Below are 15,618 nucleotides of genomic sequence, written 5' to 3'. Positions count from 1 at the left end.
GGCCCAGCCGCTCCACGCTATGTGGGATCTTCCCGGACCGGGGCACGAACCTGTGTCCCCTGCATCGGCAGGCGGATTCTCAACCACTGCGCCACCAGGGAAGCCCAAGTGGCCTAATAGGAATGGGGTGAGGACAAAAGGGCTCTCACGTTTAACTTTATCAGGGTTAGTTTCTGAGTCTCCCTGTGTGCTGTGTTGGTGGACAGGATTCTGGCATCATGCCTGACAGGCTTGACTTCCTCTTCAGGGGAAGAAGAGAGCCTCTGGTAACCCCAATTCAGCCCCAGGACTGATCTTGATCTTTTGGTGCCATGGCAGAGAAGATTTGGGAGCTTCGGGGCTTTTCAATACCCCAGTCCTCTTCCTTTTGCCCCCCGCCCAGCCCACCCCTCCATAGCATGAGAACAAAAAGGTGCTTTATTGCAATGTCTTTATTGTATTACTGGAGCAAGTTGGCCAGACTGTCCCCACTTGGGGAAGGTAAAAACCAAAAGACCAAAAAGTATCTCCCCTCACCTTCCCCCCACCCTCCCCCACAACTGCACAGCAATGTCTGAACACACCTGGTGACAAGAACAATTTGCAAAAGTGGTCTAGGAACTACATTATGAATTGTCCCAACACAAGACATACAGTTGGCTTCCTTGTAAACCCGATATTTTTACGTAACTACATGAATTTTTTTGACTACACCAAAGACAACAGAAGAATAGGTTTTTCACGAGTAACAACAGGGCACCAAAGTCACATGCTGGAATTTGTAAGGAAACAAGGTTGTCTGTCACAAGTGGCTGGAGCTAGAGCAAGGCTGAGCAGTTGACAGCAGAGGGCCCAGCCAGGCCCCCATCTGGACCCTCTGCTTTGAGGCTACTGAAGCCTCACACAGATCTACTAAGGAGTCTTAACTGGCAAGAGACCACCTTGAAAAACCAGTAATTGCCCAGATGCAATTCTTGGCCCAAGAGGACCCATGAGGCTGGTTCCTTGCTGCAAGAGGAGACCGGGGGAAGACACCACATTGGCTCTCAGAGCTTCTGCAAAGCACTTGAGGGTCCGAAATAAGCGGGGATTCCATCGAGGCTTGGAGACAGGGTTGGGGCAGTAAGCAGAAGTTCTCAACCTTGACCAAATCAGTGGTAAGGACACCACTAGCCTATACAGGCCTGAAGCATGGTCAAGGCTTAGTTACCATCTATGGCCAGATGGAGACAGAGCATTGTTCTGTGATGAAAGCTCGACCTGGAAAAGATAGGCCTCTGACCGATGTCCAGCTAGCCCCAAGCTGCTTCCGTGTTGGTGGCCAGCTTCTCTAGCCAGGAAAACAATGAGCCCCTCTGGTCTTGGTCTGTCTCTTTACCCTCTGCCTCACTGAGGCTGCAGTTAAGATGCCAAGAGAGAATCCCAGGGCCCAGATCATGGGATAACACACAGAGCTAGGTTCTGATGAAGGAGGCCAAGACCTGCTGCCAAGACCATGGAGTAAAAGAGCTGCATACTACCCCTCCAAGTGGTTAGCAGACTGGTCCCTATGCCATTTCCACTGGTCAAGATCAAGCAAATCACATGGCAACTACTCAGAAAAGATACTTTCCAACTTCTCAAGTGATCCCTAGGTCTTAGTTCCCACAAAGCAACAAATTCAGTAATGAAAAACAGGAAAGAAAAAAGTGAATGTATGACTTAAAAATGAGTAGCCCTTCTCCACAAGCCAGCCCAAGTGTAAATGGTAGATGGCGCTTGCGCTCTCCCTGCACACCCTTAATGCTGCCTGATAAGGAGCAACACATGGTTCATCCTCATTCTCCTTTTCGTTTATTTTAAGAGATATCCAGGACACGCTAAATTTTAGTACCAGAAAGAAGGGATTCCTTGCACCCAATCTCGAGCATGTAGCTGCTTAAGCAGGTTCAACAACCTGGCAATATGGGGAAGGGATTTCAGCTGGCTATCAATTAGTTAAGGGCTTAGGTCAGAACAGTGACACTGGAGGGGGTTTCATTTGTCTGCTTCACCCAATCCTGAAACTGCAACGTAACCAAGGAAAAGCCAAAGATATATATGCCCCTTTTCTTTCTATCTTCACTGTTAGTAACTCTGAAGGTTCTCCCCCAAATTTTTAACCTATGTCTATTTCTATGTCATGGTCCATTGCAGATCCTGTCACCAAGATAAGTGCTCAGGGAAAGCAAAATTTGTTTCTTTCATCCCCAAAACTAGAGTTTCCCTAGGTGTAAACCTTATTTATTCACCAAGACTCAGATAATGACTTCTGTAGCTCAGCCAGGATGCCTGACTGCACAGCTTTGGACTAAACAGCTGACTCATTCGAGCCTATTATGGCTCTAGGATTGGCTCAGAGGCAGCTGGACTCTATTTGTCAAACGAGTGTTGACTGAGGAGGGTGGAGCATAATGGAGGTAGGAGTAGAGGCTGCCTCCAGCTCCATTTGCCCAGCTTCACTCAGCTGGAAGGCTTAAATCACATGAAGCAGAAGATTCCTGGCCTAAAATCAGGGCCACTGGAGCATGAGGACAGTCTGTGCACATCATCTTAACGGCAGGATCACAAAAAAGGCAAAGAAAAAAGCTTCCAGATGGCTTCGGCTAACAGTCTAAACTCCAAGCCATCCCTACCTCTCCTTGCAAAAGTTTCAGAAACCACTGTATGGAAGCACATGGGTAATGTGGTATGACCCTCGCCCTGGAAACCAGAGCCCTTGGGCCTGTGATTTACTGAAGTCCCTGACCGCAGTCTGGCTCCCTTCCAGCTACAGCCTTAGCCACCTATGGCTCCCCTGGGCCCTACCCAGCAAATGACAGGAGATGATGGGAAATTAAACCATGTTGACTATTTCTGCTGGGCATTTAAACTTGGGGAAGCACATATAAGAATGTTGTTCTACATCATTATTTGGTATATCAAGCCATCTAAAAGCACTGGATTGCACCTTTTCTTTACTCATACACACAAGTTACAAAGGTTTCAAACAATAGATCATTCTTTAGGCTAAGGAAACACCACACAAGTACCAACTTCATTTTATGATTCAAAGCTCACCAGCCCACAAAAAGAACACTATTCCTCATCTCAAAGGAACAAGGACAGGGCAAAAGGAGTTACACTGACCAATTTTAGTGTTTGCTAAAACTAACAAATTCTCTAGTTTTACTTTCAAGTTTTGGTACAGAAGTGTGCATTGAGATACTAGTGCCGCCTTCTTCCGTCAGACCTTAGTCTGGCAACAATCGTTTTGCTGGGATCAATTTGGTTTCTAAACATAATGCTTCTTTAAAGGGAGGAGCTACTGAGATGCTGACGCCTAAACAATGTTGGTTAAGTACTTCAGTTGAAAGTTTTTTACCCATGGATTAAGATTCTTTAAATGAAATCCCAAGCCTCCCCATTTTCCTTTGGTTGTCTTTTTCACCAAATGCCATTCCACCACCGAACCAAAACCACTGCCTTGTTGGGAGGAAGAGAGAAGGGCCATGCCCCACCACACTCTCAGAGCAACATGGCCTCTCAGAAGAGGACATGGACTCCTCAGAGGCTTCCAGATATAACCCTCACCCCCATCAGGCCTAATGTGTTCTGTTGAGGGTGCCTGGCTAAATAAAACAAAAACCCCAATGAAACAGACTTTCCAAAAAACAGCATCTGCTCCCAGCTTCCTATGTCAGTGCAGCGGTGAGTCCCAGAGAACCCCAGGCCCCGTATGCCCCCATTCTGGCCGGCTGCTGCTCGGCCTCTCCACTTCACATTCACAGAATCACTTCTTGTGCAAAACAAGCAGTCTACGTAGAAAGAATGCCCTCATAGTCTAATAAAAACTGTAGAAAAATCGCTAGAGAGCCACCGCTCTTCCCACTCCCTCTTTATCTGCAGAGCGAGGGCATCTGTGCGTGGACAGGGTAGGCAAGCCTCACGTTGAGGGAGTCATTGTGCTGGACGAGGGATGTCTGCTGGTAATGAAGCACCAGCTCCTTCAGTGAGCTGTACAGGTTGTAGGGCTCTGCAAAGCCATAGCCCCGAGCAGTGCTGTAGATCACGCAGTGCTTCACTTCCCCATCAGCACTGCAACGATACAACACACAAACACCACAGGGAATTAAGGCAGATAGCAACAGATAAAGGGACCCTTAATGAACAGAAGTCTGAGAGCAGTTGTTCTGCAAAGGAGAAGCAGAAGCTTTTTGTCAGTCAAAGTTTGTATGATATCACACCCATGTGTCCCGCCACCCCTACAGACTTGTCACAGAGATACCCTTCATTTCCCAAGACCTGGTAGCTAAAATGGATGGCTGCATTTAATCACTCAGCTCTGGACCTCCATTAGGCAAGAATGCACTGCAGGCGGCAAAACAAACCAAAAAAAAAAAATTAAGTGTGCAAATCAGTGGTTTTTAGAATATTCATAAGGTTGTGCAACAATCACCACTATCTCTCTCCAGAGTATTTTCATCACCCTAAAAAGAAACCATGTATCCATTAGTAGTCACTCTGTATTCCTCCCTCCCCCTAGACCAGGGCAACCACTAACCTACTGTCACTATGGATTTGCCTATTCTGGACATTTCATATAAATGGAATCATACAGTATCACTCAATCTTTTGGGCTGGCTACTTTCACTTAATACACCATTTTCAAAGTTCTTCTGTGTGGCAGCATGTATTGATACTTCATTTCTCCTCATGGCTGAGTAATATTCTATTGTATGGATATGCCACAATTTGGTTGTCCATTCATCAACTGATGGGATACCTGGATTGTTAACACTTTTTGGCTATAGTAAATAGTCATGTACAAGTTTTTGTATGGACACGGGTTTTCAGTTCTCTTGGATGTATACCTATGAGGGGAACTGTTGAGTCATAAGTTAAACTTCTTGGGAATTCCCCAGAGGTCCAGTGGTTAGGACTCAGTGCTTTCACCGCCATGGCCCTGGGTTCAATCCCTGGTCGGGAAACTAAGATCCTACAAGCTGCATGGCATGGAACCCCCCAACCCCGCCAAAAAGAAAGTTAAACTTGAGAAACTGCCAAACTGTTTTCTGAAGTGGTTGCACCATTTTAAATTCCTGCCAGCAGTGTATGAGGGTTCTAATTTCTCCAAATCCCTGTCAACACTTGTTATTGTCCACCTCTTTGATTACTGTCATCCTTGTAGTATCTCATGGTGGTTTTGATTTACAGTTCCCTAATGACTAATGACATTGAGCATCTTTTCATATGCTTATTGACCATTTATATATCTTCTTTAAAGAAATGTCTACTTGAATCCTTTGCCCTTTTTTTTTTTTTTTTTTTTTGCGGTACGCAGGCCTCTCACCCTTGTGGCCTCTCCCGTTGCGGAGCACAGGCTCCGAACACGCAGGCTCAGTGGCCATGGCTCACGGGCCCAGCCGCTCTGTGGCATGTGGGATCTTCCCGGACCAGGGCACGAACCCATGTCCCCTGCATCGGCAGGCGGACTCTCAACCACTGCGCCACCAGGGAAGCCCCCTTTGCCCATTTTTAATTGGGGCACTTGTCTTTTTATTGTTAAGAGTTCTTTATATATTAGACACTAGTTGCTTAGATATATGATTTGCAAATATTTCCTCCCATTCTGTGGGTTGTCTTTTTTACTTTCTTGATAGTGTCTTTTTTGTTTGTTTGTTTGTTTGTTTGTTTGTGGTACACGGGCCTCTCACTGTTGTGGCCTCTCCCATTGCGGAGCACAGGCTCCGGACGTGCAGGCTCAGTGGCCATGGCTCACGGGCCCAGCCGCTCCGCGGCATGTGGGATCTTCCCGGACCGGGGCACAAACCCGTGTCCCCTGCATCGGCAGGCAGATTCTCAACCACTGCGCCACCAGGGAAGCCCTTGATAGTGTCCTTTGATGCACAAAGTCTTTACTTATGGTGAAGTCCAATTTATCTTTTTCTTTTATTGTCTGTGTTTTTGATGTGTAAGAGACCACTGCCTAATCCAAAGTCACAAAGATTTATACCTAATCTTTTCTCCTAAGTGTTTTATCTTTTAGCTCTTACATTTAGTTCTATGATACATTTTGGGTTTTTTATAAAATATTTATTTATTTATTTTTGGCTGCGTCGGGTCTTAGTTGCAGCACACGGGATCTTTTCGTTGCAGTGCGTGGGCTTCTCTCTAGTTGCAGCACGCAGACTCTAGCTGTGGTGCACGGGCTTAGTTGCCCTGTGGCATGTGGGATCTTAGTTCCCTGACCAGGGATCGAACCCACGTCCCCTGCATTGGCAGGCAGATTCTTAACCACTGCGCCACCAGGGAAGCCCTCCTCAATTGTTTTCTATTCTCTATTTTATTTACTTCTGTTCTAATCTTTATTATTCCCTTCCTTTTGCTCGCTTGGGTTTAGTTTGCTCTTCATTTTTTCATTTCTTAAGGTGAAAGAAGGGTAGGTTATTGATTTGAGAGCTTTTTTAATATAAATGCTTACAGTTATAAATTTCCCTCTTAGCACCACCGCTTTAGCTGCATTCCATAAGTTTTGAATTTTGCGTTTCTCTTTTTTTCTTTTTTTTTGTGGTACGCAGGCCTCTCACTGTTGTGGCCTCTCCCGTTGTGGAGCACAGGCTCCGGACGCGCAGGCTCAGTGGCCATGGCTCACGGGCCCAGCCGCTCCACGTCATGTGGGATCTTCCCGGACCGGGGCACAAACCCGTGTCCCCTGCATCGGCAGGCGGACTCTCAACCACTGAGCCACCAGGGAAGCCTCATGTGTTTCTCTTTTTAACTCGAAGTATTTTCTAATTTCCCTTGTTTTCTTTTTTTGATCTATTGCTTATTTAGGGGTGTGTGATTTATTGTCCACATTTGTGGATTTCCCAAATTTCCTTATTTTTACTTTCTAATTTCTTTCCATTGTGGTTACAGACAACATAGTTTGTATGATTTCAACCCTATTTATTGAGACTTGTGGCCTAACCTGTAGTCTAGCCTGTATAATATTTCATGTGCACTTGAGAAGAATGTGTATTCTGCTGTTGTTAGATGGAGTGTTCTAGAGATGTCTGTTAGGTCTAGTTATTTTATAGTGTTGTTCAAGTCTTCTGTTTCCTTGTTGATCTGTCTAATTGTTCTATCCCTAATCAAATTTCTTACCCCAAATGGCAATAACAATAAGGATCACAAGTGCTCACTACCTAACTCCTTAACCTAGTGAAACACACATATTGTTGGCTCTAGCCTGAGAAGGCTGTAGAGTTAAGCAATTTCTTCTTAGGCTTCTTTACGATGTCATTTACAGAAATTAAAATGGAAAAGCAAGTGAGTTTTATGCCTTGACTTCCTAGTACATGATCATTTTAATTTTGCTATGAGAGTCTCCTTAAAAACTGAACTTATTCACATCCCTAACTTCAGCAAATGTCCTGAGTAAACTGAGAAATCACTGTAAGCAGTCTTTCTGTAGCTGGAGTTGCTAGCAAACAAGTGGAAGTCTGTGATGCCAGACTCTTCTGCTTCCATTCTCTCCAAAAGTGAACCCCAATATGATATATTACTGCAGTTGGTTTTCATAGGCAACAGAAATCCACACTGCTGTGGACTTGAGTCTGGTTAAGTCTGTGGCTAAAGGAAGGAGAAGGAGAAAAAGAATACAGCTCCCCAAGATAATCAAGCTGCTCCTTGGTCTCCCAGAAATTAGCTGAGCTGCTGAGCAGCATTTTCCACCAGCCAAGTCTTTAACCCACAGGCTGCCACCCAAAGACCTAGATAAGAGTGAGGGACTACTAATATGCTGGGCTTATTGTCTTCCTTCTTCTTATTGTTCTTAAAAGATCTCAGATCCTGCAAGAGCCATCTTCTCCTGCCATCTCCACTCAAATAAACTTGAGTATCTGAGCCCAGGTCAGAGAGAAATGAAATGTTTCAAGTAGATCTATTTTTGGATAATACTAATCCAATTCCTGCCTTACTTTTTGCCCATAGATGTCCCACTATTCAATATCCTTTCAAAGTCCAGCTCATATGCCACCTCTTCCACAAAATCTCCCAACCCTCTTTCTCCATCAGAATTAGTTCTTCATGCACACAGCCTACTAGTGATACCTATATCACAGTGATTTTATTTATCTTGGATATTTAACTGTGAAATTAAGAAAGTGTGGTGCAAAAGAAAAATGTGGGCTTTGAAACCAGGTATAGTTGGATTCAAACTCTGACTGTATGACAGAGACAGACCACTAAGGACAAGATGATCATGTAAAGCACTAAGCATTCTGTTAATATGAGTGTCTTTTGTCTATCCTCATCACTTCGCCCTCTTTGAGGGCAAAATCATTTTGTCATCTTTGTTTGCCTTCTGGCATGTCCATCAGCAGCATCATTATCATAATAATATTAGTAGATAACATTTACTTATTATGTTTCAGCACTGATCAAAGTATATTAAATCACATATATTAACTCGAGTAATACTTTAAAAACCCTTAAGTAGATATTATTATTATCCTTATTTTACAAATAAGGAAACTAGGCAAAGAAAGTTTAAGTAACTTACCCTAGGTCACACATATCTGGTAAGTGGTAGAGTCAGGATCTGAATCCTGTATATCTGGCCCCAAAGCTTGCTCTCATGACCATCATACTATACCTCCACTCTAGGTATGGTCTTTGTCAATGAAAACAGTTGCCTTTTTAAGGAATATATATATAACACTTTGGCAAAATCTCACTGAGGCATGATTAATTGTCCCCAGAATTTCACTTTCCATTAAAAGGAAAATAGGCTTTTCCAAACAAAGTCATAAGATCATCTTACAGAAAACATCCAACATTTTCTATCACTACCTCAACAGAATACTATTTAAGTACAAATTTTAGTTTTTCTTCTGAAGTAAAAACAGTTCTGTTTAATCAAGCCTTCCTTAATATGACAACGAAGGCCAGGTTAGGCAAGCAGGAGACTATTAAAGAATTAAGTGATCGGGCTTCCCTGGTGGCGCAGTGGTTGAGAATCCGCCTGCCGATGCAGGGGACACGGGTTCGTGCCCCGGTCCGGGAGGATCCCACATGCCGCGGAGCAACTAAGCCCGTGAGCCATGGCCGCTAGGCCTGCGCGTCCGGAGCCTGTGCTCCGCAACGGGAGAGGCCACAACAGTGAGAGGCCCAAAAAGAATTAAGTGATCTTTTCAATTGAAAATCTCAAATTACTTTTCACAGATACCTAAAATCCAATAGCAACAATTCAGGGCCTAGTCTGCTTACCATTTAAATTAAAATTCCCGAAATAATTTCAGATGGTATTTCTCTTAAAGCAACTGTTTTCTTTGTACTAATATTAATGGTCTAAGCCATGGTTCCTCATTTTACTGTACTTCAACTAATATGATCTGAACTTTAGGAGGGGTTGATTTTCTATTAATCAATGCGGAAGTTTTCAAAAGGTTATATATACCCCCAGAGAAGACTTACACCACAGAGCAAGCATAACATCCTTTCTTGCTACTCTCACGAATTAAGAATGCACCATCAGGTTTCCCATAAAGCAAGTCCTCTGCTTGTACTCGATTGATATCCTCAACAAACCAGGTTTTCTCATCATAATGGGGCAGGTTTTCATCTTCCTCATTGATAAAGTAAGTCCTAAAAATTAAATGTTAAAATATTATTCTAACGATCAGTTTACTTATATCTAAAAGCAAATTCACGAATAAAACTCTTCTAAATCTTTAACCACAAAATGACGAAGTGGAATCGCAATTAGCTGGATTTTTTTAACAACTTCATTATTTGCTATCATGCAGAAAGCACAGAATTCACATGTCTCATCCAATAACCTGACACATGAATGTCTGAATGAGCAATGCTTAAGCATCCAGGTTTCATATGGTTCAGCAGGTCTTTGAACTCAAGTGCCTATAGGGTATTCTTGAGGCAATTCAATTTAAAGAGGTGCAAAGTTCTTGATTCAAATGTCCTCAAGTAACAAAGAGAACCAGCAATCAGTATGTATTAAGAAGTCCCATGTCTTATCCTGGAAACAAAGCCCTCTGACAGAAAGGTACAGAGAGAACTTACTCAGCAGCATCCTCATTCTTGATTCCCAGCCAGGCATTTAGGCGCTTCTGTCTTACTCCTTTGTGATTGAGCCACCTGCCAGAGGGAAGACACCAGTGTCAGTGTCTGTGCAAACTCTACCTGGACAAAGTAGACATGTCCAAGCCAACCAAACTTCCAGGGTCCAGAAACTTATTTTCCCCAGTCCCACTAAGAATGGCCAGAGATTTCCCTAAACTTATTTCTCCATTACTTTTCCTTCAACTTTTTGCAAAAAGGCAGAAACATAGAAAGCTACTTGAAATTAGGCACTTCTCTCACTTTTCACTTTCCTTTTCTAGAAGGTTATATAACCACAAGCACACATATACTTGCACTCAAACACAATGGGACACTTGTTTCTGAAATCGTTAGTTAGGTGAGCATGCTGTCACATTTGCAATCTCCACTAAGCCAGAGTATGCAATCCCTCACTGGCCTACTACACTGAGTTAAATTCTAAAACAGAATTTCAAGGTCTATTTTTGCACCTAAGCAAGCCACAAGAAATTCAGGGTGGCAATCTGAGTAATTAATACAAATCTACTTCATCACCAGGTAAATCACAGTATTTCAAAATATACCAACATTTTAGACATAAAATGAAATAAACCATTTCATCTCGTGCCACTGAGATGAACAATGGCCTAAAACTTCAGTGGAGTATCAAAACTCTTTCATTCGTCACCACCCTCCAACCAGGCCCCTGATCATTCAAGTGTCACCATAAACATCTCAGGGAAGACTACCCTAAATTGTCCCAACTCAGGCAGTCCCCCAGTCACTCTACACTTTTCTTTATTTTATCAGCTTCACAGAACTTGCCTGCAATTCATTTTTTTTAATGGTTTTTTTTTTTTTTTTTTTTTTTTGGCCACACTGCGTGACTTGTGGGATCTTAGTCCCCAACCAGGGATTGAACCCAGGCCACAGTAGGGAAAGCGCTGAATCCTAACCACTGGACCACCAGGGAACTCCCTTAAATTCATTATTTTCACTTGGTTATGTTTGTCTCCCCAGCTAAAATGTAATAAGCTGCTTTAAAGAAAGGGATCTGTCCTGCTCATGGCTATTCCAAACGCTGAAAACAGTGCCAGCACATGGTAGATATTCAATAAATAGTCAGTAAATATCTGCAGGTGGCCACTTTTAACAAAGTCTTCAGAGTCAACTCCAAGGTCATCTTGTATCTCCCTCTGACCCCAAGTACACTAGATAACTTGGCATCGCACCTAATTTTAAAGTTCTTTTAAGACAGATTACACAGCCTTTCTCAATAAGACATGTTCTTCAGTTAACCTGGATTTCATTTTGTATGCTTTAGTGAAACTGGAAAACATATGATCTTGATAGAATTTATTTAGTAACAAACCCCATCCTACACTATCACTTCTCTTAGCAAAATATCCAGATACCCTCCTCTAAACACTCTTAACATCCAAAGTTTTCTATCCTTGAAGAACTGATCTTTCCTTTATTAAATAAAGAGACAAGCACACTGGGTAAAAGGCTTAAAATGAACAAACTGCACCACATTTTCTCTTGAGTCCCCATTTTCATGTAAACCACCAACCTCTGTAAACTGAGCCTCCCTTTCTGCCACAAGGAATGTTAAGACACCCAGGAAAATCCAGACGAAAGAGAAGAATATTTTGGTTCACACTCTATCTATGATGGTCTCTGCCTTCTGACACAGGCAACTTTTCTAATCTCCCAAAAGTCCATTTCAAATACTACTATATAGTTCTGATTCCTTAAACATCTAATAACAATGCCAGGAACTGACTAGCTTCTAAAAATTATTTTTAAAAAGCTCAAGCAAATTTAGCATGTTAATTCATATTTAACTTACTGTTATTGAGTAATGCCACATATAAAACAGTATATTCTAGGGGAAAAACCTGAACAAAGCATCAAAGACCTAACATCCAATTCTCATTCTGTCACTAACTGTTTTTTTTCTTTGTTTATTCTAAAAAAGATATGAAGTTGAAGCTACAACATAAATTCAGCGCACATAGGATGAACTTATTTTCTTTATGTTCATCTTCAACATAAAATCCCTAATCAAACTATCATTTTGTTTACTGTGTACTATGACATTTCATACTATGACATTTTGCCTAATTTGTATCATTTAGGGCCTTGGCTAGAAGCAGAAGGCACAGTCAAACTGGTAGTTGAGGATAGTTTACTATTTAGAAAGGTCTTGAGATGTTTTAGAGAAACTCCCTGGGGCTAGCAATAGTGGGAAGACATAACCTCTCCTAGAACTGAAGAAGAATCAGTTGGAGACAGCAGTATGGAGAGTGCCACCTTTGGTAGAGAATGAGGACACAGCCAACTCACTGTGATCACACAGAAAGGAAGCCAGAAAATAAATATTCTTACTTCACTCTCTTCCTGCCCTCTCATCTCCTGCCAGTGCCTCCAAATGGCCAAAACTAATTAGAAGCCAGAGGGCAAATAGATCATTTTCTTAGGCACAGAGCAGGGTAGAGAAAGATGAAGAGTAGAAACTGTGAGGGCAAATGGAAAATTCCTGCAAACCCTTTGAAATGGATTATCTGTGTTTTTTTGAAATGGATTAACTTTAAGTGGACTTTTTTTTTCAGGACCTATTATCCTCAGATAAAGAGATGGCTTCCTGTACTCAAGGAGTGTTTACCCAGCATAAAAGAATGGGACTTTTAATGGCTTATTTAGGATACATTTTAATGTAAGATTAAACTAACTTTTGTAGTCACAATGTGTACCTTTACTGAACAATGACTGACACAGTAATAATATCCTTCAGAATTCCTCATACACACGGCTGCCCCATCTTGCCTCTGCAATTTTACTTTTGGGAAGTTGACTTTTTGGAGCTATGTGTAAGATGACATTTATTCAAATTAAGTTTTATGATATTCAATTTGGATCATAGTTTCAGTCTCCTGAGATCTTTCTGGAGCCTGATATTTTATCATCTATCTGATCAGGTACTTATCCCAGCTTTCTAAAATATGATCAGCTGCTAATAATGATCCAATCACTGATAATAATGTTATTTTGGGCATAGCTGTGGATGGACTGACGCACACTACACAGAGCCTACATAGTTTATTAGTCAGGTTAGACTAAGTTGTGTTATGGCAAATTATTCTTGATTTTGAATTCAGGTTTATGAATACCAAGAAAAGTAAATGGTAATAGCTCCTGATGAAAAAGAATTGCAAATGAACTCCTTTTTTTGAAAAGGAATTTTAAAGGCTTTTAGGGAATTCCCTGGCGGTCCTGTGGTTAGGACTCTGCGCTCTCACTGGGGCCTGGTTGGGGAACTATGATCCCGCAAGCCACATGGCATGGCCAAAAAATAAAAATAAAGTAAAAATAAATAAAGGATTTAATATTTAAGAAATATTTTATTCTATATTTAAGAAATGAAATTCTGCATTTAGGCATTCAAGAATATTCTAGAAACAGTACATTGGAATCTCAGCAGAAAAATCTCAAAAAATCCTTATGGGCTATACAGCGGGAAGTCAGGGATATGTCCACATGCAAGAGGGACCTGATAAACTAATGACAGTCTCTCGTTGGGTGCTGCAGAATTCCAACTTCAACACAGAACCAAAGAGAGATAATATTCAGTATCATGCAGCAATACAACCAGTCTCTTTCAGGACTGACTGTACAATTTCAGCATTAGAGCAGATCAAGCCTACCAATCCTAGTATTGTCTTTGTTAGAAACATCAAAGCATGGACTATGGGACAGTGGATTATCCTCCCTGAAGCAACACTTCCAAAAGAGGCAATGGTTTTCTGTGTCTCCCTAAACATCCTAGCAGGATACAAGCAGGTCATGGCTTATCATCCATGATAAATTCTAAATACAGAGCTAAATTCTCTTATATTTAGCTTACATAACTTGTAAAAGGAACTTTCAAGGTCTAGTTTGCCATCCTTAGTCATGCACTTAGGAATGGTAGGTTTCTTAATATCTCATCACTTTCCAGGGCAAAGAAGTGCTTCCATTCATTCCTTTGGTCCATGGCACAGCCTTCTTGGGCCTTTCTTCAGCTTCATTATATGACCCAAACCATATAAGCATTCCAAGAGCAGACACATCCTGCTTTTATACAGGGCACCTCCCTGCCTTGCTTCCAAAGCTCTTCTGTATGCTATGTGTACTTCCTTGACTTTTTTTGGCCACAATAGCAAACTGAAAGATCTCTAGAGAGAAGTGCTACTAAAAATTGCTCAGTATAGTGTAGTTATAATTGTTTGCTCCCAAAACAATCACCTTAAATTTTCCTGTACTGAAACTCAACAGCCAATGCTCCAACCTCTAAGCTTGTATTTTATCCTCTCCCTCTTTCTGACACAAAGAAACCCTCAGAGGTCTTTACTCTGTCTCCTCCTGCCAAGAGTTTGAACTGAGTGTGTTAACATGCATGAAAGTCACCCATAAACATATTACATAACAGTCTATTCATTACCTAGAACTAAACCTAATATATTTTCCTTTCTCATGGATTTTCTCCTTCTAAGAATGAAGCAGTCATCTGGCCTAAAACTCTTAATCCACACATCTTGTTCTGATAATGTATCTTTCAATCTATATTTAGATAATATCCCTATATCTAGCTAAATCACAGTTTTCCATCACTCCTCAGGTGTGCCATTTTTCATACCTGCTATCAACAGTAATATTTCTATTACTTAAATATAGAATCTTATTTCTTAAATATAAAAACCCTTTAACGGACTATTCTGTATACTTCTTTGTAGGCTCCCACTATTAGTGTCCTTGCCTTTGAGAGGTAATTTCTGTTTCTATGGTTCTTCTATGTAGCGGAAGATTCTGGGTTTTGTGTTTGAGGCACACACTAATGCGTCTGTACCTTTAAAACTCAACCACTTTGCTCATTTGTATGGATTACAGTCTTACCCTCTGACTGGCCCCACACGCTTGACTTCAGGTAGACTCTGATACCCCAACTACTAACAGGACTGCTTTCCTAAATTCTTACAATCTCACTGGCCAGTTCTCAATGACAAATCTCTTCTTCTACCTCTAAGGTCTCTAGCGCGCAGTAGGAATCAGGTGGTGGTGGATCCCTCCCACATAGTCCCAGAATACTCACACAAGGTGCTGATCTCGGATCTTGCGCAGCTGGATCAGGTCAGGTTTGATACTGTTCATTTTTTTATCTATTTCCCGGTTGTCCAAAGCTTGTTTCTTCAAATCCTGCTCTAGACGCATTTTGCTATCATGAATCTCACCCAGACGTGATTTCAATTTGTCATAGTTCATCATAATTCTGTGAAAATATTTGACATTTAAGGCTAAAACACGAACCAAGCAGGAGCTTTCTACAGTATGAACACAGTCCTAACACCTGAAGTGTGGTGGACATCTGCTGTTTTTGCCTAGCACATATCCATTCCTACTCTTCTGGGAACAGCACCCTCATGTTCCCTGCCCCCATCTCAGATTCACAGGTAAACATCCACACCACCCAGCCTGGCCAATAAGAGTGTTCCATTCCTGGTAGCGCAGTGGTTAAGA

At 41.9% G+C, this 15,618-nt stretch overlaps 1 protein-coding gene across 1 annotated transcript in view; it reads right to left on the bottom strand.

The window, feature by feature from the left end:
• Window positions 1–414: 414 nt before the first annotated feature.
• The window catches only part of PIK3R3 (phosphoinositide-3-kinase regulatory subunit 3), an 87,316-nt gene continuing 72,112 nt past the window's right edge, over window positions 415–15,618 (bottom strand). The window contains exons 7-10 of the mRNA XM_059042985.2: window positions 15,194–15,370; window positions 10,045–10,119; window positions 9,439–9,609; window positions 415–4,074 (exon numbers count right to left, since the gene is read on the bottom strand). Coding sequence (XP_058898968.1) covers window positions 3,876–4,074; window positions 9,439–9,609; window positions 10,045–10,119; window positions 15,194–15,370 — 622 coding nt within the window. The 3' untranslated portion in view covers window positions 415–3,875. The remainder of the gene's footprint in view (window positions 4,075–9,438; window positions 9,610–10,044; window positions 10,120–15,193; window positions 15,371–15,618) is intronic.

Source organism: Kogia breviceps, chromosome 1 (genome assembly GCF_026419965.1).
Source record: "Kogia breviceps isolate mKogBre1 chromosome 1, mKogBre1 haplotype 1, whole genome shotgun sequence".
In the NCBI taxonomy this organism is placed as follows: Eukaryota; Metazoa; Chordata; class Mammalia; order Artiodactyla; family Physeteridae; genus Kogia; species Kogia breviceps.
The sequence above is the reverse complement of the archived record's forward strand: the minus strand, read 5'-3'. Positions and strand labels throughout refer to the sequence as shown.